The sequence below is a fragment of the Salminus brasiliensis genome, chromosome 22, assembly GCF_030463535.1.
Source record: "Salminus brasiliensis chromosome 22, fSalBra1.hap2, whole genome shotgun sequence".
Lineage (NCBI taxonomy): Eukaryota > Metazoa > Chordata > Actinopteri > Characiformes > Bryconidae > Salminus > Salminus brasiliensis.
This window is the reverse complement of record NC_132899.1, coordinates 23091157-23115035: the sequence shown is the minus strand read 5'-3', so window position 1 is coordinate 23115035 and position 23879 is coordinate 23091157. Positions and strand designations below refer to the sequence as shown.

The 23879-nt window shown below is 39.5% G+C and overlaps 2 protein-coding genes and 1 long non-coding RNA gene across 4 annotated transcripts; 2 read left to right on the top strand and 1 right to left on the bottom strand.

Moving 5' to 3' along the window:
• Positions 1-1547: 1547 nt before the first annotated feature.
• Positions 1548-13800, bottom strand: LOC140544093 (uncharacterized). 2 transcript variants are annotated; one of them, XR_011978216.1, is made up of 3 exons: positions 13659-13800; positions 6343-6535; positions 1548-2574 (listed from the first exon to the last, which is right to left on the bottom strand). It is a non-coding gene; the product is annotated as an uncharacterized lncRNA (long non-coding RNA). The 2 variants fall into 2 exon arrangements; XR_011978215.1 differs by lacking the exon at positions 6343-6535.
• A 3360-nt stretch (positions 13801-17160) lies between these two features.
• Positions 17161-20426, top strand: LOC140544481 (parvalbumin, thymic-like). Its single transcript, XM_072668011.1, has 4 exons — positions 17161-17221; positions 17349-17481; positions 18466-18575; positions 20398-20426. Exons 1-4 carry the CDS (start codon positions 17161-17163, stop codon positions 20424-20426), a joined length of 333 nt encoding a protein of 110 aa, XP_072524112.1.
• A 1896-nt stretch (positions 20427-22322) lies between these two features.
• Positions 22323-23854, top strand: LOC140544482 (parvalbumin-2). Its single transcript, XM_072668012.1, has 4 exons — positions 22323-22383; positions 22735-22867; positions 22976-23085; positions 23829-23854. The coding sequence occupies exons 1-4, from the start codon at positions 22323-22325 to the stop codon at positions 23852-23854; spliced, it is 330 nt and encodes a 109-aa protein (XP_072524113.1).
• The last annotated feature ends 25 nt before the right edge of the window (positions 23855-23879 follow it).

The window sequence follows — 23879 nt, the reverse complement described above, 5'->3', positions numbered from 1 at the left end:
TCCACAAATTCTCAATGGTGAAGAAGAAGAACCAGGAAGCCTTCCTGGCAGGAAAACAAGAAGCGCTTTAATCATGAAGTAGGGCAGAATGCTTCACTAGGGTCAAGGCTACCAACTCTCCCACAATTGGCTCTGATCTCACGCTCTTTTGGCACACATTGCATTTCTCACGCATGTTGAACATTCTCTAGTTCCCCTCCACAACAACCCCTGGATAAATAGGTCTACTGAAAGTTCCAGCTGTCGCTCCGGATCTCACTGATTAAGCACATTCTGGACTGGCAATGGTTGCCTTCTGAAGGAGTTAAGGCAGCACCCCCCAAGCCAGCCAAATGTAAGATAGATAGACACTATCATAACCACCACTGCCAGTCCACTCAGGCCCCTTCTGACCAACCGAAATCTCAATCTTGTTCTGAATCAGATGAGGAATGGCTGTGCAAACACAAATTTCGAGAGGCACAGGAAGACCTGTAGGAAGAGAAAGAGCTGTTAAGTAACTGATATAACAAACTTCACTCTCAAATGGTACAGCTTAATCACATCTGTGGTCTATTGCAAATAATTCTAACTCATCTAATTAAGCTGACAAAGGTATGGATGAGATGAGAAGTGGCTAGAGGAGGACTTTTATGCCCTCTTGAGGCCATTATTGAGAATACAGTTTCAGCCATAGATGTTTAGTGCAGGAGGATGTCAACAAGCTACAGCAGTAAAGACCAGCATTGTTCTGGGTCAGCCATACCATTATTAACCATATCATATATTAATATATATTATAAGAGCATCTCCAAAACTTTAAGCAGGTCCTGTGGTGTGTTTCGAGTCATTTCAAAAGTGGTTTAAGTGACAAAAGGGTGATCCATGGAGGCTCCACCTCACAATTTACAGGACTTAAAGGATCTGCTGCTAACATCTTGGTGCTAGATAGCACAGGACACCTTTAGAGGTCTAGTGGAATTCATCCTTTGAATGGTCAGTTGTGATGTTGTGGCACAAGGGGGACCTACTCAGTCTTACTCTCATTCAATCTCAGTCTTAGGGAGGTTGTGATAACGTATAGGTGTTGTATGTGTTGTAGCCAGAAGTAAAAAAAAAAAAGTACAGAGAAACTAGCAAAGTGAAAGGATTTGTACTGTATAAACAATTTAATAAATAATAACTTTAATAAATTGTGGAAGTATGGAGTTATAAACCAACTGAAGTGAGTAAGTGAATGTCAAAAAGTATTACAAGTAGATTTAATTTCATTTTTTTTATTTAATTTAATTAGATGTAGTTGCTATTGCTGGCCCCCTTAAAAGTAAAATGGTAAGTCTGTCCATTTTTATACAGATATGAACTCGACTGACACCAGAAACTTCTCAAGGCCTTTGAAATTTGTAGTAAGTGCTTTAAAAGAGCAGTCTTTCACTCTTTGATATATAACTGAGTGAAGGTTTCCATAGTTTTCATACCCATGACATGAATGCTGCAACAATATTAGGCTTTCAGTGATTTCTTTGAACTGTTCTTTTTCTGGGGCAGAATGAGTTACAAAATACAGCTTAAATATATTTTTTTAATTAGATTTTTTTTAATGAAACCAGGGTATAATTATACATTCAAGCTCACTAATAAACATACAGCCACTTAAATGATTAATTCAGTGGTGCTGAAAATTCCAAAATGTCTCTCAACTTGCGAAGGCCAGATGATGGCTGCTGCAGCTGGTAGTTTCTCAATGCCCACATAAAAAGGGTTTGTTTGACAGCACTCATTTTAAGTCCTAGCAGCTCGGTCAACAATGTTTCTTGGAGCTGTTTCTAAACAACTGCAGATTCCAAGATCATCAATTCAAACTACTGTAAGTAAGTACAGGTTACTAGGAGTTGATGCCAAGGTCTGGAAGTAGACCTTGCTAATGCCTAGCAAAAGCATTTGGTCAAGGTGCAACTTGTTGTGGGACATATATATTAGATGTATGTTAGATGTGCTTATATCTATTAAAGATGTGTGTTGTAACTCTTTTAGCCCAACATTGCCATGATATTCATGTCCATAAAGAGTGTATTTAAACTTCTTTGCCTCTGTGATCACAACTGTACATGCTGTAGTCAAAATTAGATCCTGTGTAGGCTGACATTTGTCTGGATTTGTAAAAACCTGTTGCATAAACAGAAATCAATCTAGTGTGGAGGTGCGGCACTCCGCTAGCAACAAAATCGCTGATGCTGGAGTTTTTTGTTTTTCTCATCACACTCATTCAGCACCAGGATATTGTTCCCAGTGGACAGCGCATGTTCGTTCACTGACACATTTGCCCACACATAAGGAGTGAAAAGTGCCACAGATGGTAGCTCATTCAGACATATGGCGAGAAGGAAGAGGCAGCTCGTGTTTCCTTGCGGAGCATTCCTGGCACTTTCTCGGGCCTGCTCTGACAGAGGCCTGCTCTGAGGCTGATCGGAGTTACTGTCAAATCCCTGATGAAGAATAAGATGAATGGATGGACATCTGACACTTTTTCCACTGGACTTGGCAGCTTTGTGTATACAGTATAGCTGTATAGACAGTTGGGCCAAACAGCCAGCCCTACAAGGCAGAGAAAGAGAGGCAAGAGAAAATGAACAGATGCAGTATTGAGACTCCATATAGTGCATGCCTTTAACTGTGAGAGGAATAAATGAGAAGGTGCTGGAGAGACAGTAATATGCCATGTAAAACACACAACATGCATATTATAAGAAAAGAAAGAGCACTATAAGTCAGCATGATGTGACCAAAAGTGTAAAATTGGTCAGCTCATTATCATTCCCCATCTAATTCTTATAAGTCTCTTGAGTAAATAAAGCCAGAGTCAGAGTCTTAATGAGACTATATATTATACATCATCTGTGCTCATGTTTCTGAAATGCTGCTAGCAGCTGCATTCCCAAATTTACAGCTGTGTTAAAAAAACAAGGTCCCACTTTATCCACTAGCCAAGACATGCTAGTAAGCCTGTCACATAAAAAAATACCTTCTTGATGAACTGTTAATAATTACTTGGCTCTCAAAAATAAATTTGTCTGCCTTTTTCGACATTTTTCCTAGTTTCCATTTTGTTCAATAGAGTAAGTATGGTACTGACTACCAGAGGCATCAGATGGGGGATTTATGATGATTATAAGGGCTAGCCGATGCCCATGCCAGCCAGTATCACACTAAAGTGATGCGTAGAGTGAGCGAGCCACTTGCGCTCTGTTGGACTCTGTTGATGTCCTTTTTTTAGGACTTTCCTAGGGGGCACAATTGCCAGAGCATTAGTCTGCTGTCAAATAGTCTATACTATTTGAAAATGTCATAAAATATATTATATATAAATAAAACCTTTTTGTATTGCTAGTCCTTCTGGAGCATTTCTATTGGACCATTTATCATGACATTCTGACACAGTATAAAGACAAACTATGTGTGTGATGTAGAACTGCAGAGAAGATAGGGGACATAGGCAAGTAATACTGTGTCCCACACAAATCATCACTGAGCGCACATTTGTCATGTCTGTACAATGGGAGCTGTGTGATGCCTCATTCAGTAGGCCAACTGGTGGTTAAATTACATATGCCTCAAACGCCTGTGCCTGACGCTCAGCATAAGGGAAAGCTGTTAGCACTCCAGTAGTTTTTGCATGCATCATTCATACGAAGTAAATAATACGCTACTTAAATGTCTCACACGCTTCAAATGTCAGTGTTTAAGCCTCAGCTGACATTAGAGATATTAAACCCAGTGTGGCAATGCACACCACTGTTAGCATGGTGTTAACACGGCAGTGCAGCGAATATTAGCATTATCATAACTGTGATAATCAGAGAAATCAAAACTATGGACAAATTAAAGGTTTAAGTAGTGGGCAACACATGAACGAAACCCACCAGGGGTGCTATATAAGAGGAGTTTAATGTAAACCTGACAGTAATCACTCTATTTCTGAATAGGTGACTGTAATCTGATTACTGTGTTTGTTCTGCAACTGTAGCAGAGTACAGCTATACTGTTTTTTTTGTATCCTGGTAACGGTACATCCCCCCCTGACCTCACTATGTCTCTCACTGCTTTCAAACTCTCACAGCAATGTTCTAACATCGAGTGTAAAGCCAGTAGAAACTATTACGGCTGCAACATTTGTACATCTGGCCAAATAGTGTATTTCTGAAATATTTAAAAAGATCTATATAGTTTGTTTTTGCTCAGTTAAGTCCATTTCTATAGCTTGGACTCTCTCTTACATTTAATTATCGAATTATTTAATGACTTACAATTGGTAAATAATTTGGTAATTTGGTAAAAAGCTCTATATTCTATTACCACCAGCCGATGCTAAAGTAAAGGGTTCTGCCTCTGCTTTATTGAATCTCAAAAATGATTTACGATCTAAACAAGTCCACTGCGAGCAACTGCAACAATCCCAGAATGTCATTTGAGGTGGCCAAGCCAGATGGCTTAAAAGAAAAAAGAAAATGCACTTCTATCGAAATAGCTGAAGTCTCGTTAGTGTAATTATGCTTGATCTTCTGCCATTACCAGTTGAGGCATAAGATGGTTTAAAAAAAAAAAAAAAAAGGATGGCGAGAACCCTGCGGTGTCCCTTTACACTCGAAGAGCAGAATCATCATATCCCTCCAACAGATGACACCAAACAATCCGTAAGAGCTGTGTAATTGGATGCCATTAGGCTTATTCTGAGCAGGCAAAATAGAGCCAGTGGTGCTGAGAGCTGCGCGCTATGCCACCACGTCAGCCCTGCTCGTCTGCCGCTCTGTTGCATTCTGGGTAGAGGACAAAAACGAGACATCCGCCTTCAACTGCTGACGCCTTTTTTGGAAACGTCAAGAGGGTGTCCTATACCGTAGCACAGCAGTATAGATAGCCTTTGTAAACATAAGTATATCTCCTTCAGGTTTTCTGTCTGTGGTACTTTTAACTGCTCTAAGCAAATGCTGATTTTCCCTATAGTCATTTGCAAAAGTTTAGACACCCCTGTTAGAATTAAATTTTGTTGACTTTCTCAGTTTAATAAAAAAAAACTAATTTTAAAGCATAATTTCTATTTATTTAAAGGATTTAACTTTTTGTACTAACATGTATGCATACTCAATTTGTTAAATTAAGTAAATAAATAATAATAATAATAATAAAAACATTTTTGTACATTAAAATGTGCAAAACTGTTCTGTGACAAGGTTAAATTGGTGAGTGGGTGACTAGACATTTGTATAAAAATGTATATAGGGTATGATTAGTTTTTGAGAAATGAAGTCTTTAGTAACATCATTAAATTGATTTATGATGAGTAGATACTATAAAAGTTCATGAGTGTGTGTTATTGTGGACAGGGCTTTGAATATGTGTGTGAACTGTTTGTCCACATTTGATGTGGGGAGTCAGAAATGAGGTCAGGCTGAGGCAGCACTGGCTCTGCCAATGAACAGTTGAACAGTCTAAATAAGGGAGGTGGCTGAGCTCCGAGAGAAAACCCAAGCGTGGCTGCTAGCACTGTGTACGTTACAGCGTGTTCTGCTCTTACACCTCAAGCGTTTTTCAGGATAAGACCGGATGAGAGTAGAAAGTAGGAGAGCAAATATTAGTGCAATACTTCTTATGTACAGTACATGTGTAGTAAAGTGTAGTGAAAGTACATACCCTGAAGTTGGAGGTCTCTTATTGATTGCTTTGGTTTAGTTTTAACACTGCCTTAAAGGAGTAGTCTGACAAATATTATTATTAAATATTATAATATGTATATGTCCATGATTGATCTCTTACCCCAGATGCAATCAATCAGCCCAGGCATGTTTGATATCTGCTTCTTTAGTTTGAAACAGAAGGTGCTAGGCTAACATTGCTAACAAACACTGGACTTAAACTGTCACCAATCTCATCTCTGTAAATACACCCCACAAAACATCTCTCAACCTGCTCAAAACACATCTACAGCTTCTTTTGTTTTGCACAGAAAAATTGGCATGGTTCAATTGACTATGCATTAGTGTATTAAGGCGTATATTTACAGAGATAAGATTGGTGACAGTCCAAATTCAGTGTTTGTTAACAACATTAGCCAAGCATCACCTGTTTTAGACTAACCTATAAATCAAATAAGATATCAAACACGTCTTGGCTGATCAACTACATGGGGTAGATGATCAGTCATGTTTTTCTGATCTTTCGCCAAACTGTTCCTTTAAAACTAACCCCACTGTGCGGAGACGGAATGAGATTAAAATATTATACTGTTCCTTATTCATCAACAGTGTATCCTCTTAAACCCTTAAAAAGTCTAAAAGTGTTATTACTATTACCAGAGAATAGCCTCACCAGTTTGGGCAGAAGTTCCTGTAGTTACTGTGTACTACAGCTTAGTGTGTAATAAGCCTTGGAGCGTTAAGGGGTTTAACAAGCGGGCCAAATACTCAGGAATTAATATAAAGACTGCTGGAAAAGATGAGTGATATCTGCCAAGACTCCCATCCATTCAAACTTTGTGAGTGAGAGCACTGCGATGCCCATCCTAAAAAGAGAAAGATGAAAGATGTGTGTTCATATGTAGTCATCATTACACAGCACTCACTGTACTCATTATTTGGAATTTTGATACTAGGACATTGCATACATTGACACTGTATATTGCACATACTGTGTATTTCAGAAAGTGCTGCCACCTTGTGACTACCCTCAGTGTTGCACTTCTGTGTGTATCCAAAAAAAACCAGACACAGGCAGGCTAACACCTTGCTTAAACACTGCCTAAAGCTCCAGTGCAGCTCTCCTCAGATGGTCTAAAGTTGGTGTGTGTCTGCTTACAGCAACAGCAAAATCCACATTCCTACCAAAATGGGGCAAAATGTTGCCGTGGCAATAGCCATAATGCTGTCACATTTCTTTCTGGCCACACACAGGAGGAACATCCCTCGTGACAGACACATGGTGACAGCGCTTTCTGTCACACCGGGTCTTAATCTAACTCTGCAAGTAGCAGTAGGACTTAAATGGGCAAGTACGTTTGATAGATTTTCCTGAATGCTGTGTCACTGTAATTTAAAAATAAAAAGCTTGGTCAGGCTGAGCGCCTGTCTTTGCGCTGCTAGCATGTATCGGGTTCCCAGGGGATTCACCAAGGTTCTGAAGAGTCCTGACACACAGATCTAATCGCTCCATAGCAGGAAGAATATGATAGTCTTCCATAAGGGAAGCTGCTTGTTTGGATTGGCAGCAAGGCTGAGAGTAAAAGTGCAGAACTTGAACTAAACATCGCACTGCTTGCAGGAAAACATGGTGTTAAAATGTGTGAAGCATAAGTAAAACATTAAGTGCAAATCTAAGACTCATGTGCTTCTGTCAGTTGGGAGGGGGGGTTTATAGGAAGGCCCAGAACACAGCAAGTCATTCTTTTACTGTATATTAATAGCATTGTACTGCAAAATGCAAAAATGATTCTTTGACTTGCAGACCAATTTGGTGCAACACAGAACCATTCCTTAAAAGATCAAGATGTTTCCTATAGTAGAAAAGAACTATTTATTGATACAAAAAGCTTCTATATATTGTTGCTGCCGTTAAAACCTTGTATTTACATTTTTGCTGGGTTTGTTTTCAAACTTTTTGAGATAATGTGCATCTTACAGTTGTGATTGTACATTGTATCCAAATGCTCCAAAATGGCCTGAAATAAAATCTTTTACACTGACTTCTATTAAAGGAAGCTCCCTCAGGTTTACTTTACCGTTTCTTGTTTTTTCTTTTATAATTTGTTGAATTTTTCATTTTTCTCCCAATTTGGCGCTGCCCACCAATTACCCTTTCATAGCTCCCCTAGCACTAGCAAGCTCCCAACACTAGAAATGTACGGACACATGTCTCTTCTGATTCATGCGAAGCCGGCCAACGACTCTTTTAAAATTGCGATGAGGGAAGAGAGCACCATCTACCTACCCGGGGAGAGCGTACGGCCAGTTGTACTCTCTTGGACTCTGTCCGCTGACGGTAAGGCACCTTGGCCTAGGGTTCAAACTGATGACCCCTGGGCCATAGTAGAAGCGCATTAGACCATTGAGCCAATCTGAACCCCACCACTGACTTTTCTATAAGCCATTAAAATGACATTTTTAAGAGTGTAGTTACTGCATATATGATACATTTATTGTCTGATATCTTTTAACCAACTGTCAGTAGTTTCGTGTGAAATAATAAGATATACAGCTGATTTTGTTTGGGGTAACCCTGCATTGTGTAAAATATGAAGTAAAGTAAAGTGAAACAAACACAGCCTACATATAGGAAGAGGATATGAGTATAAGACAGTAGTGGTGTTGAGGAGCAGCACTGTGATATTTTTCACTGTTTTTGTAATCTTAGGGCAGCCGGACAGCTGTGAGGATTCTCACGTGTTTCCTCTTCTCTACTCCGTGTTTACGGAAGGACGGAGTTCACACGGTCGTTAAAAAAAAGGCCATTCACCACAAGCCTGGCTGACATCTCACTCACATAAGCGGAAGCTGAGCCAAAAGAGAGTTGCTCCAGTCCCCTCCCAACACACACACACACACACACACACACACACTGCCTCATGGGAAATGGATGTCATTACAAACATTAATGAGTAAAGAGACTGGAGAGTCACATTTGTAAAAAATAAAGGTTCTTCAATTGGTCTTAGGTTGGGTGGACAGCTTTAGAAAAGATTTAAAAGAAGAAATTGAACCTTTACATAACTTAAAAGCTGTTCCTCACACTTCCACACCTCACTGACAAACGCGGTTCTTTACAGAGGCATCTTTTGAAAGGTTCTCTAGGTTCTTCAATGTTTTTGCTCTAAAAAATGCTCCTGGCACCTTTGTTTTTAAGCATGTGTGCCGGTTCAAGAGCCAAGCCTCAAGTGTTGAAGACCTAGCCTATTATAGAACTTGCTGTAAAGCTACCATGGCTGTAAAATCAGAGACAGGCCAGTAGCTGAGCAGGGAAATCCCAGCGCGCGCAAGAGACAGAGCGAGAGAGATGGAGGGACATTCAGTGACCCCAGCCAACTGGCACACTGGCCTATACCCTGCTCCAGTTGCACACTCTATATTTCGGTCCAAAACACACTGAGACGGTTGTAGTGATACTACTGTTAACTACTTCCACATAGTCATTAACATGGCTATTTAATATCTCAAGCCAGAGCGGAAATCAAACCATCAGATACCCAAATAAATTACAATTGCACATGACAAGCGAAAACAGGCTGAAGTAGAACTTTAGACAAACATAAAAATGACGAACTAACGTTAGCAGCAAAGCTTTAGTTGAGCTAAAACTGCTGATTACTGGTTAAGAATGTACCAAGCAAATACAGGATGACTTATGACTATCAAGAATATCCAAAAATGAGCTAAAGAGTCTACTTAGGTGTTGATGTTCAGATCCTCTCAAGCTGAAACTCTCAAAGATGTTACAGCCACACCTGTTAAAGGGAGAAGAAAACCTCTAACTGTCATAACCAGCTGTTACTGACAGCTCCATTGGTTTTCTCTTGAGGTTGACAACTGAAAATGGCTTGGAATCTTCAGCATTTGGCGGTCTCATTTTACACCCAGAATTATCGGCACCCTATCTGCTACAATCATCTGACCACTAGAAATGATAATGGAACCACTACAGAAATCATTTTTAACTCAAGGACTTGAGAAATCAAGTAGACGTATTAGCACGTCAGAACCATCCATGTCTCCTGGTTCAGCTTCACCACAAACACTCGGCCACTGTCTGGTGGTGTGGCTTGCTGCCATGCTTGCCCAATGCTTACACACAGCCAGAGGGAAAAGACCTCTTTTTGGATGCCAACATGAAGGAGGAAAGAGAAACCACTGCCCCCCCCCCCCCTACCCCGGCCATAGCTGGCTCCTCTATTTTGTGCCTGTGTGAAAGTGCCAAAACACCTGCTGGCAGGCCCTGCTGCAGAGACAGGAGGATACCTGATCCGCAGACTCAGACTGAGCTGACCATCTCTGGGAAGCCATGCCCTGGATAGTGAGCGAGCGACTGGGCAACATTACGCAACGGTCTCGGAACCCAGCGTGAGCTCGTCATGTGCAGGAGCGGCGCTCTCTGGACACTTGCCATGATTGCAGGCCACTGTGAGCCACGTCAAAGACTAAAGTCACAGCTTGGCAAGACTATCCACTCAACAACTGACCTGTCCATGCTTATCCCACAATCACTGTTCTTAGATACCGTTGCATGATTGAATAGCCTTTATTCAATGGTGGAAAAAAAATATTTTTTATAATTTTAGATTTGATTACATTAGATTCAACTTTGTCATTTAGAAAAAGTCCAAATACAGGCTAATGAAATGCAGCTAATCAGAAGTGCGAAGTAGCTGATGTGCAATCTGAGCAGAATGAGGTACAGTGTAATAAGGGGTTGGTGTGGAACACTGTAAAAAGGCAGAATTGAATAGAGAACATAAATGCAATATACACTATATGGACAAAAGTACTGGGACACCTACACATTACACACCTATAGGAGCTTTTGTGACATCCCATTCTAAATCCATAGACATTAATGTGGAGTTGGTCCCCTTGTGCAGTTCTAACAGCAGGTTTGAAACTCTACAGTTATCGAGTCAGCAGAACGTTGGATGCACTGTTCAACTCAGCACTCTGGGACCTCACTGAGTTGAAGTGGTTCCTAAACGATTTCACTTTTCAATAATACCACTCACAGTTGATCACAGTGAAATATCTATCAGACAGGAAAATTCACAAAGTGATTTGTTGCAATGGTGAAATTCCTATTACAGTACCCTGCTGGAATTCAATCCAGTATTAGAATATTAGAATAATTCATTCTGATAAAACAAAATAAGGCAGAAATCATATGCAACTCTCATTTGTAAGGTTATGTAAAGTAGTTCTCATTGACTAAGAGGTAAAAGGTGTTGTATTTACATTAGAGTGCACTGTGGTAAATGCGCTCTAATGATGATATAGATCATATCATCATTAGGGTTGAATTAGACTTTTGCTGAAGTTCTCAAACACTTGCCCAACACTTACTACAAAAGCACACACTCGTGGGAAGACCATGGAACAGCAAATTAGCAGATTTTTGCACCCCTCTTGCTGTATCTCGTGCAGAGGAAACAGACGGAGCTGGTGTCAGAAGCATGAGTGACCGTTCACCTCTACATAGTAAATCAGCAGGCAAGAAAGACTGTCTGAAAGGATCCCAACATGCACCCGTATTTTGTCTGTTCCTGTAGATTTACAGCTAAAGGTCTTTCAGGGTCTCTGGTGCATACACACAAATGCAGCAGTCTACGCATTACACGCACACACTTAAAGTTGAGTGATGGATGTCGGAGGAGCGAATGAGGCTGAGGCTTCTGTCTTGGCTAAACCCGAGAGTCCTGCTGGCATGTCTTCATCACAGCTGGTCAGCTGGAAATAGCCGGAGCTGTAACTGAGCCCTGGGGAGCCGGGGCAGCGAAGTCTCTGGGCACACAGGCAGAAAAATAGCCCTCTCTAATGAGCAGAGCTTTTTCAATGGGATTCATTCCATAAACAAGCAAATTTCGGCCTAATGACCCGATGACAATGTCATAAATCCATCAGGAGCTAGTAAAGGTACTATAGAGCGCACATGCTGTAGATCCATCAGGAGAAGCTTAGCGGTTGGACTACTAAAGGTCCCTGCTGAAGTCATTGAAAGGCAGGGAACATTCGCATTCCAAAATAGAACACAGAGTGCTCCAGGCACGTGATAACCATGTGTTGTAATTAGGGAAGACAGTAATCGTGACATACTGTGGACATGAATAAAGCAATGAGCCAAGAGAGGCTGTGAGTAACTGTGATTTTATCATGGTTGAGGGTGTTACCACTCTTAAACAAGGTTCCTTGGTTCCTATTCCCCCTGATATCCTCATATCTCATCTCTGCTAACTGTCAGAACAAATGAAATACGGACTGGACAAAGTGATTGGCTTGTTCTTACAGTGGCTTATTTTATTACTGGTGATAGATTTAAAGCCCAACACTGTTTTGGAGTTGGCTTATTTGGAGTATGGCTTAGTATGCCTATACATAAGAAGGAACTCTACTTATTTGTTTTTACTTATTCTAAAGCTTAGGTGAAACAGTTTCTACCTGAATGAATGGAGAAGCAGTTTAGCCTATTAATTAGGACTCTTCTAGTCAAAGCCAATCAGCCTAGTGCTAGCTGATAAGAAAATAAATGGTCAGCTCCTCAGTTTAACCCTCAGGAGTCTATGGGCATTTTCTCGATTTGCATTTCTTCTTAAATTCTTTTTTAAAGGCACTTGCATATGAGATGACCCACATGTTTCATATCAAAATGTTCAGAACAATCTCAGTTCTCACAATAATGAGACCCCATGTGACCTATAGCACTAAGTGAAGAGATACTCTGACCCAAAACTTTAGAAATTGTTAATATTTCCTGTAAAAACACACATTTACTCATGTGGACACATTATCTTGGTGTCTTAGCTTAGCAAAGCAGTGGAATGTGTGAATAAAATATTTTTTAAAAGATGAGATTTTTTAAAACTCTGCTCCAAGTTGTGTTGCTTAATTACCCTACGAGCGTCATAGACACACTATATGTCCAAATGTTTGTGGACACCCATTTAGGTTGAAGCCATTGCTGACGGTGTGCACACACACACAGCTTGTCTAGTCCCTGTACAGAACTACAGCCAATACAATAGGACTCTCTAGACCAGGTAAACATGAACCTGTCAGCATTATGCCTAATGCTAGGCGAGGGCTAGAGGGGTAGAAAGCGCCCCAGCATTGAGCTGTGTAGCAGTGTAACTGTTCTCAAAAGATGGTGCTCCATCCAACACTTTTGCGAATGAGTTGGGAAGTTTGGGATGAGGTAAGTTGGCCATCATCCAACATACTCACTAATGCTCTTGTCACTGAATGCAATACCCTTGATTTTGGAAGAAAGAATGAATCAGCAGGTGTCCCAATACTTTTGTCCAGTGAAAGATGCTGTTTACATTCTCTGATTTTGCAGATACCTTTCAGTTTAATTTCGGAACACAGTGCAATGAAAAAAAACATTAAATAATGCAGATAAAACACAGAACTAAGTATTTATGCACAACTCAGTAGTTGAACTGAGAACAAATGACAGAGGTCTAGTTAATCTAATCAAGGTAGTCATATCTGCAACAAAGGGCCCTTGTGCCAATACAATGGTATTTACTTCATTCTATCTGCATAGATAGAATCTGCATAGATCTTAAGTCATCTTGAAAATTCTTCATTATACTTACCTTAACCCCTTAGACAGCCTATGGCCCCCTGGTGAGCCGAAAGTGTTCCGTTACCAAAGAATATCTCCACTAGTTTGTACAGAAGTCCCTGTAGTTACTGAGTAATACACCCTAATGTGTGATAAGCCTTGGAGTGTAAAGGGTTAAGCACTGCTTTTTAAAGGTTATTCGATGCTTATGAATGTGCTATGAAGGCCAGATGTAGGTAGGTAAAGTGTTACTATATGCTGCTCCACAGACCACCACAGATAACATCACTATCACCATATCAGTCATAAACCTATAGCATAATTATTTACAGATAATAATGGTACAGATACAAGCTTCTCATTTCACTCACCACAAAACACAGCCACGAAGAATAAACTCAGTCTGCAGGCTTCTCTCTGTTCCCTACCAAAATTTAGATGATCCGAAAACAGCTGCCACTATAAGAAGTGCCTGAAGTAGTTTAGATGACAGTCTGTGTCTGTGTGCGAGAACATTACCTCCAGCCACAGCCAATCGCTTTCACACAGGAAACCTACGTCTTCCTGCAAACAAGAGAATGCACATGGAGCAGGACAAGGCCACAGGGGCAGGTAGCAGGGCAGGAGGATGTTTTTGTCATTCGCTCTGGCCCCTGGCTGGCAGTGCAGGCCAGCATGCAGACGTCCATCCTGAGGAAAAGAGCCTGCAGAGGAAACAGAGCCCACGTCACTGCGGCACACGGGAGAAACCCCCTCAACCTCCTGCACGTGCAAACACACACATACACAGTAACAAATGCAGAGCAAAGGCCGGAGAACACTAATTCAACATACGGCAACAAACAGAAGAGTGGAGATTGTCAAATGCTCTCCATTAATATTGTCCTAGAATGTTCTCCTCCTCAAACTGATCCAGCTCCAAGATGTTGTTCTCGTTGTTCTCCATTCACAATGCTCTTTAATGTTCATTTCTATTCACACTGTTCTATAATGTTCTACAACGGTCTTTCTTCATTAATTTTGCTCTAAGGTGTTCTCCATTTACAGTTCTCCTCCATTTAAAATGTTCTAAAATGTTCCTCTCTATTAACATTGCTCTACAATGCTTTTCAGAGTTCTTCTCCATCCACATTGCTCTACATTGTTCTCCTTTATTTACAAGGTTCTTCTCCATCCACACTGCTCTACAGTGTGCTTCCTCATTCACACTGTGGCAGAATGTACTGAAACCTCCCTTCCTGTCTGTTTTCCTTTATTCTGCCTTGTTTCATAATGTCTGAGTAAAAACACTAGCAGAGCTGGTCTGCTTATGCATTCACATGGCAATCAAATCAAGCTAAAAATAGAAAAAGGAGTTTCAGTAAACTCTTTGGACACTAGTTCATTTCCTTGAACAGTTCCTATTCTGTAACAGTGTAAAATCATGTGCCATCATCAGAATGGTGGTGCTGGTTGGGCTGTTTGTGCCACTGCCTCGAGAGATCCGAACTGACTATAGCTCCACACTCTTTATGCTTTATGCATAAAATGCTCTTTAATCTCACCTCCATCTTGCAGAACACAATACAGACAACTGGTTAAAACTGAACATGTGGCAATATAAAGATGACAAGATGTATTAAAAAAACAGCATCATCCCATAACTACAGAACTCACGTTATTTTTATAGACATTAGAAAATAATTCACAATGGCAGCTGAATAATACTTCAGGGTGGCTCAAGAGGTTAAAGGCTTCCTCAACTGTCAGCATAGTCTTTCTCAAGGCAAATGGCATCACAGTAGAAACTGAATTAATTTTAATAGTAATAGTAATACACTCTTATGTCGCAGTACAGAAGAGACCTTTGGTCTCCCCAAAAGATGACTGTGATGAAATTATTTTTGGTGTGCACAGAAGCCTAGGCGGGACAGCTAAACAATAACAGGATGTTTACAAAGCCATTCAGCTTTAAATGAATGAACACAAAATCTGAGAGGAAGCATAAAGACACAAGGAGAGGACAGTAGGAAAACCGGCCACATCTGGCTGAACCAAATATAGCCCACTCTAAAGTCACTTACCTACTGATTGGTGCATTCATTATTTATTGTGGAAAATACAATAACTTGCAGTAAAAATGTACCAGAGTACAAGCATCCCAGAACTTAATCATGCCCAACTGCTCTTCTGACACAATCTAACTGGACAGTGATTCATGTACTTGAGGTTAAAGTGAAGCATGCTGTCTTTAATTTGAATTATCATCTATTTGGGTGAAATATAAATATAAATAAAAAATATATATATATAAATAAATCTCAGGTATTTTATACACTATCCCTTCTATTTTAGGATACCGTAAGTAAATGCTCTGTTATTTCCTGTCCAGTTATGTATCAATTGTAGTGACACTGCAAAAGAACCATATTTAAGACCTCCATAAAGAACCATATTTAAGAAATAAATATGTGAGTATAAAGAACCTGTTCAAAATTGCAATGTTACAGGAAAAGAAAAAAAACTTACCTTTTAAAAAAAGTCAAGGTAAAAGTAATTTTGGAGCATTTCTATTGGTCTGTTCATCATGAAATATCAAGACAATATAAAGAACAACTGCCAGAAATTGACAGCTGTCTGTAATATCCTGCAGTTCTTCCTAGAACATGTACATTATAAGAAAGATCTATGAACTTTAAAAAGGTTATTGTTTTTGTTAATATTGTTATTATCTTATAAAGAAACAAATGAATTACTCACATTTTAAATTTTCTTTAAAGAACCATCCATTAAAAAGTGATTCTTCCATGGCCCATCCTGGACCATGAGAAATTAGAGACAGAGACAAAGAATTTGTTAAAATGCAACTTTAAGAACATACTGGTAAGCTTAGTATTGCAATTTGGCTGCAAAGTCCAAAGCACTGTTTGGAAGAAGAATGTTTTTAATCACAAAGGAAATGATGCTGATCAAGAGCACTGACACTACTGTAGAGCTGCTGTTATCCAGTATATCTGTGGTGTGGGCATGTATGACTGCCAGTAGAGTTAGATTAGCAGCGGTAGCAGCAAATGCCTAAAGCTGAAGATTTTTTTTACCCATCCGAGCATCTCAGAGTACAAACAATGATCTAACATCAGGTCTTGGTTTGTACAGTTGTATTCAGGGTTATGTTGAAAGAATTGAGTGATAAGCATGGGCCCTGAACCCTGCTAAGCATTTCACTTACTGAAGACCAGACTGAAAGGCAAAATGCCATCAAATCAGAAGGAAAGTAAAACAGCTGCACTGCAGGCTTAGCATAAAATCACCAGTGAAAATCGCTAGCATCGCTAGGGGATGTTTGTGGGTCACCAATCTCAGACACTGATAAAATGCAAAATAATAAGTGCTGAACATTAAAAATAAACTTGTTGTACAAAACAATACAATTTACAATTGCACAATTTATCATTTGAAAAAATTAAAAGGACCAGCTATCCTTTACATTTTGTCAAAATGTAATGGTGGACAATAGAAATGGTATAAATATAATGGTATAATTTTTAAGGACTTCAAATATCTTTAAATGAATGCAGACTTTTGACACTTCTCATAGTTCTAGTCATTTTGAACAGGCTGTGCAGTTCATATATAATATATTAATTTAGCTCACTAAGCAACTGACTGATTTGTTAGATTTATCAAAAAAAAAAAGTGATTTAAGCTCTACACAAATGCTTTTTTTGTTTTGCTTTGCCGTGTAGCAAGTGAAGTGGCATGAAGAGAACAGGTGCAGCTGACACAAGGGAGCCGGTGGTTTTTGACATAAAGCAGCAGTTCGGCGTCAAATCTGTCCTTTTGCCATCATAGAGGATACACAGAGCCTCAGTGATTCTCCAGGCCTTACTGAAGATGGCAATTACAGACGTCCTTGCTGCCTCCGATATTCTGTCCGCCATCAACGCTTGCAAAGGTAAGGGCAGCATTCTGGCTTACTGTCGTCTAAAGTCAGTGTTTAACCTTTTTACCTTTCAGACTATTACATGAATTCAATAAACCTGGACAACATTATTGTGTTTTTTGTTCTGTTTGACTTTCAGCAAAAGATTCTTTTAGCCCAAAGACATTTTTTGCAACTGTGGGTTTATCCAAGAGATCCCCGCCGGAAATAGAGAAGGTCTTCAAAATACTGGACCAAGACAAGAGTGGTTTCATTGAGCATGATGAGCTGCAGTTGAGTATCTTAGATTATAGTAAATGTACAGAAGAGTGAGTACAGAGAATCCTTCTACAGTCAAGGCTAACAACAATAATGTGATTATATATGTATAATAATGATTATATCACTAAGAGTCACAGACACAATGTAACTCATTGTACCTATCCCATTCCTGCTTTAGCTAATGGACTGTGTATTAACTGTATTAAAGAAAAAGTTTAAGTGTCCGTATGTCTTGCTAGTTTTAGTAATTTATGTCATCCAGTCTTTTAACATAGACACATTTGACTTATCATTTATGATATTTAGTATTTATATTGATATTTAGTAATATATTTACTGTGCTGCTTGTTTTTATCCAAGGACACCTAAATTGGTTTTCCCAAACATCTGTCCATATGCTCTTTGGCTAACATACACTGCCTTCCAAAATCTTAGGTTTGACATCAAAAAACAACGTTTGTTTGGCTTAAATGTATTGAATTTGGTCAGAGTGGTGGTACATATTTTAACATCACTTTAACAGTTTTAAAAGATGATTTCTCTGCATTTGATAAACAGACATGCTGTTTTGGCTCAAAATAGACCTTGAAAACTAAAGTTACCATGTTCCATTTAGAAAACTGTGTCTATATATATGTGTAAATATATTCATATTTAAAATGCACATAATAAATGCATATAAATCCACAAATTCAGTGCTGGAACATAAAAAAGTGCACCCATACATACAGGTTTACACATAATGAAGTGTGTTTTGTGCTATATATATATATATATATATATATATATATATATATATATATATATATATATATATATATATATATATATTTTTTTTTTTTTTTTTTTTTTTTTTTTTTTTTTGATTCTGATTCACAAATATGTGTTTCTTTAAATAACCAGTAACTGAAAATGGTTCTTTAATGGCTTCAAGAATGCTTGATATGGCTACTTCACAGTCATATAACACCTTGTGCTTCATGCTTTCACCCTAGATTATTTCTTCAGAACTTCTCAAAGGGGGCACGAGCCCTTACAGCGGCCGAGACAAAGGCCTTTCTTGTGGCTGGAGACATGGATGGGGATGGGAAAATTGGCTGGGAAGGTGGGTTTCTGCTTTAGTTAAATTACGCTTACAAAAATGTGTCAAAACAAAGTGATACGATAGTCTTTGCGATAGTCTACGAATATTGCAAAGCAATACAATGCTGACTACAGTGCTGGCAAAATGTGGTGCATGTATACACTGTGTGCAGAATTATTAGGCAAATGAGTATTTTGATCACATCATCCTTGTTGTCCTACTCCAAGCTCTATAGGCTTGAAAGCCAACTACTAATCAAGTAAATCAGGTGATGTGCATCTCTGTAATGAGAAGGGGTGTGGTCTAATGACATCAACACCCTATATAAGGTGCTTAAATATTAGGCAACTTCCTTTCCTTTGACAAAATGGGTCAGAAGAGAGATTTGACGGACTCTGAAAAGTCAAAAATTGTGAGATGTCTTGCAGAGGGATGCAGCAGTCTTGAAATTGCCAAACTTTTGAACAAATCACGAACAATCAAGCGTTTCATGGCAAATAGCCAACAGAGTCGCAAGAAACGTGTTGAAAAAATAAAAGGTACAAAATAACTGCCCATGAATTGAGGAAAATCAAGCGTGAAGCTGCCAAGATGCCATTTGCCACCAGTTTTGCTATATTTCAGAGCTGCAACGTTACTGGAGTATCAAAAAGCACAAGGTGTGCGATACTCAGGGACATGGCCAAGGTAAGGAAGGCTGAAAAACGACCACCTTTGAACAAGAAACATAAGATAAAACATCAAGACTGGGCCAAGAAATATCTTAAGACTTATTTTTCTAAGGTTTTATGAACTGATGAAATGCGAGTGACTCTTGATGGGCCAGATGGATGGGCCCGAGGCTGGATCAGTAAAGGGCAGAGAGCTCCACTCCGACTCAGACGCCATCAAGGTGGAGGTGGGGTACTGGTATGGGCTGGTATCATCAAAGATGAACTTGTGGGACCTTTTTGGGTTGAGGATGGAGTGAAGCTCAACTCCCAGACCTACTGCCAGTTTCTGGAAGACACCTTCTTCAAGCAGTGGTACAGAAAGAAGTCGATATCGTTCAAGAAAAACATGATTTCATGCAGGACAATGCTCCATCACATGCATCCAAATACTCCACAGCATGGCTGGCCAGTAAGGGTCTAAAAGAAAAAAAAATGATTACATGGCCCCCTTGTTCACCTGATCTGAACCCCATAGAGAACCTATGGTCCCTCATGAAATGTGAGATCTACAGGGAGGGAAAACAGTACACCTCTCTGAACAGTGTCTGGGAGGCTGTGGTGTCTCCTGCACGCAATGTTGATCGTAAACAGATCAAGCGACTGACAGAATCTATGGATGGAAGGCTGTTTATTTCTAAATTTTGTGTTGTTCTATTGGTTTACCTGGTGAAAATAAACAAGTGAGATGGGTATATATTTGTTTTTTATTAAGTTGCCTAATAATTCTGCACAGTAATAGTTACCTGCACAAACAGATATCCTCCTAAGATAACCAAATCTAAAAAAACCCACTCCAACTTCCAAAAATATTAAGCTTTGATATTTATGAGTCTTTTGGGTTGATTGAGAACCTAGTTTTTGTTTAATAATAAAAAATAATCCTCTCAAATACAACTTGCCTAATAATTCTGCACACACTGTATTGAACAAGTTTACTATTGTTATAAATCTTAAAATATGATCACTGAGGATGAATAGTATTCAGTCATTTCTAGATATTTTGATAACATATAGGCATAAGACACTAAAGGGTGGCCCCACATAGCGTCCCTTAGGGCCTGTAAAATGATCTGTCTCACAGTTAACTTACCATTTGTGGTTATTAAAGGTTTACTTTTCTTCATTTCCAGAATTCTCTGCACTCGTCAATGCTTCCTGAGGCCAGACCTGCCAAACAGCCCTGGAGGGCGGGGAGGGGGGCTGCTTACTGTTATGAATGAATGACTATGAATGACTATGAACTTAATGATAAATCTTAGTGATAGCAAATCTTCAGAAATGTTCAGAAAGAATCATAAGCCCAAACATGTTGTACCATTGTGTGTTCCTACATGATCCTACAGTTTCTTCCTCTGGTTTAAAACAGAAATAAACATCCTGAATCAAAATCTGCGTCTGTGAAATGGTTTGAGGTCGTCTCAAAAAACCTCAGATTCATCAAGCATTACAGGAGGGACAAACTGGAGAGCTCCAAAATGGGAGCATTTTAGACTTGTACAGTCTGTATGCCCATGCCATGGGCTTACCTTACCCTGGCAAGCGACTCTTGCTTGCAGTTTATCCACAGAGAGCATCCCTCCGAGATTTCCCCTGACCTTGGGAGAGTGTATCTGAGAGTGGCCCTGAACACACACCAGAGATAGAAGTGATTACACGGCAGTAACGAATTTCTCTCATATCTCACCTCATTCTGAAAGCAGATATACTTCTGTCCTTGAGTGTAAACCTGACAAAGAGAAACTGGGTTTTCTGGGTTTTACTGGCATTTATAGCATATAGAAATATATACATAAGAGCCATGACATGTATTTAGAGTTAAACATTACCCTGCTTATCACAGATAAACAAACCTTCTAACCTTCTAACACTTGAGAATGCCTCATGAACCCCAAAAATGGCAGGTATTGCTCTTTTCCAGCCTAAGTTAGGCGCTAGCTAGGTTAGGCGCTGGCTATTTCGAGACTGAAACGAGAGTAAATATGAGGGGAATAAAATTTCAGAAAAGCATGAATTATTAAATGTGATCTTAAAAAAGATGATATGGACTTTTTACAACTGTGTTTATTCACAAGTGAGGATTTCTATTCCAAAGAAATGGGATAATGAGCCGAAAAGTCTCCAATTACACTGTACCACACATACCACGCATTTTACTCCATACGCTGACAGCCATATGCTGATGGTGGGGCGCAGGCGCTCTGGGTGCACGCTTGTGTTTCCCATAAGGACTTAGAGCATCCCCTTTTGAAAGGATATAAATAGCACAAAATGACTAGTAGACACATTTTTGGTCGAAACTATAGCCAACCCAAGCAAATGGTATCCATTACTGACCCGGGGAGAACAGTATAAAAGCCGAGGGAAGAGACGCTCAGACAGGCCACTACACCTCTCTGGAAACTTAGCTACAGTCGCCAGCCCAACACCAAAGGTGAGTTCACCCTGAGGGAAGGCCGCCGCATCACCACCCAACAGCACATCAGCACTGATATCCATCCGCGGTGAACGCAGTTGGGGTTTTTTGGCAATCTTCATGGAATAATTTGAAAGAAAACTCCAAGAACACCTAATGGATGCAAACGGACCTACAAATTTACACAGCAGGACTGACCAAGGACCTTCGTCTGGCAAAGGATGAACTTGCAGTGTTGCCTGCTCCTTGCTTGGGTTCTCCTCTTTAGCACCATAGCATGAAGTGTTGAGTTGGCTCTGGTGGGGAGCCAGCTTCGTTTAGGCTAGGTGCTGCGAACTGTGGATGTCTAGATAGACTAGTTATGTTGCAGTTCTTGCTCCTTCATGGGTTGCTGAGGATTATATGGATTAGGAGTTTCTAAAGATTCTCTGAGTAGTCTCTGAGTCTCACTTCAAGATGATTATCACTGGAGCCATCACATCTCTGCCAGTACAGTGTAAAACAGTAGGCAGAGGGTTAGGCCATTAATGCACCATATAGGATTTACATAAACTGATCTAGAATCAAATGTATTTAAGTTCTTTTTTGAATGTGAAGCTCAAGTGAATAACTAAGTGCCATTGATTTGCAGAAACATCAAAAATGGCATTCTCTGGAATCCTCACTGACGCTGACATCGCCGCAGCCATTCAGGACTGTGCTGGTAAGACACTTGAGCAGTTTTACAATATGAGACAAAATGATGTTAACCTTAAAAATAGCCTACTGCATATGATAGGAAGCAATTAAACACGATTTATTCAATTAAATAAATATGTTTAATTGCTAAATCATTTGCAGTTCAATAGCTGTTTACCACATGAAGTTCAACTGGCAAGCCATCACTTACAGTGAATGTCAGCCATTCAGAATAGTAAGATGTGATCACAGGGATTAGCCTTAGATCTAAATGGCATGAATGAGTTCTAAAGACAAGAACAAGTCTTCTAACAGTTATGATCAGTGACAAGAAGGAAAGAGTAAGTTTAACAAAGTGTTTTCTAACAATTTCTAGCCGCTGACTCTTTCAACTACAAGACCTTCTTCGCCAAGGTTGGACTGAGTGCAAAGTCTGCTGAGGATATCAAGAAAGCCTTCTTCGTCATTGACCAGGACAAGAGTGGCTTCATTGAGGAGGAAGAGCTGAAGTAAGAATGAAATAAATTGCAATCTGTTTTCCACTTTTTACTTTTTTAGGTTAAGCTGGAAAACAAATACTATACTAATTTTCATTCTTCCCCTCTCAACTTCCTCAGGCTGTTCCTGCAGAACTTCTCCGCCTCTGCCAGGGCTCTGACTGATGCTGAGACCAAGGCCTTCCTTTCAGCCGGCGACAGTGACGGTGATGGCAAAATTGGAGTTGAAGGTATTGAATTTCTTGGAAAATACTGCAAGATTTATGGTTTAGGAAAGCAGGGAAGAGTTGTGCAACCTTAAAATGTTGACACTTAAATCTTAAACCTAAATATGCTTACTATAAGCATATTGTAGTCCAATGCCTTGGACTAAAAATTGTAGTCATCTACTTCTGTAGAATAATAATGGTTATTTATATTAGATTAGTTCTAAAATAATATCAGGAGCCCTTTTCTTACCTACATAACAAATAGACACACATGGAAACTACCGAAAAATGTAACATGGGAGCAAAATATGCAAAATAAAACCAGCTTATTTATTTTGTGGGCTTATATAATTGGACACACATGATAACAACAACTGAAAACTACTGTACATCTTAACTTTGCAGTTCACAGAGAACTTTGCATTCACATAGATTGGCTTTTAGTTGTAACTTAACTTCATAGCTAAAATCTATAGCTGACCTCATACAAACCTCTCGGTACAACAGATACAGTATGAGCTATTATGCAATATTTAAGTGGTCAGCTCTGTTTATCCTCTTAAATTCCATCCTTTTTAAGTCCTAAGCTTTATTATTCTTTAATAATAGTACAAGGAAAACAGTCCAAACTGTCTGAGCTCTTCCTAAATCATCAGACTAAGGAGTGCCAGGGAGCTTAATTGGTTACATTGCAGTTTTACAGTATATTTGCTTTGTCCCAATATATTTGATATACTAATTCTTTTTTCTCTTTTCTTTTTCAGAGTTCGCTTCCCTTGTGAAGGCTTAAGCACTCTCAGATCCTATTTTTGGAA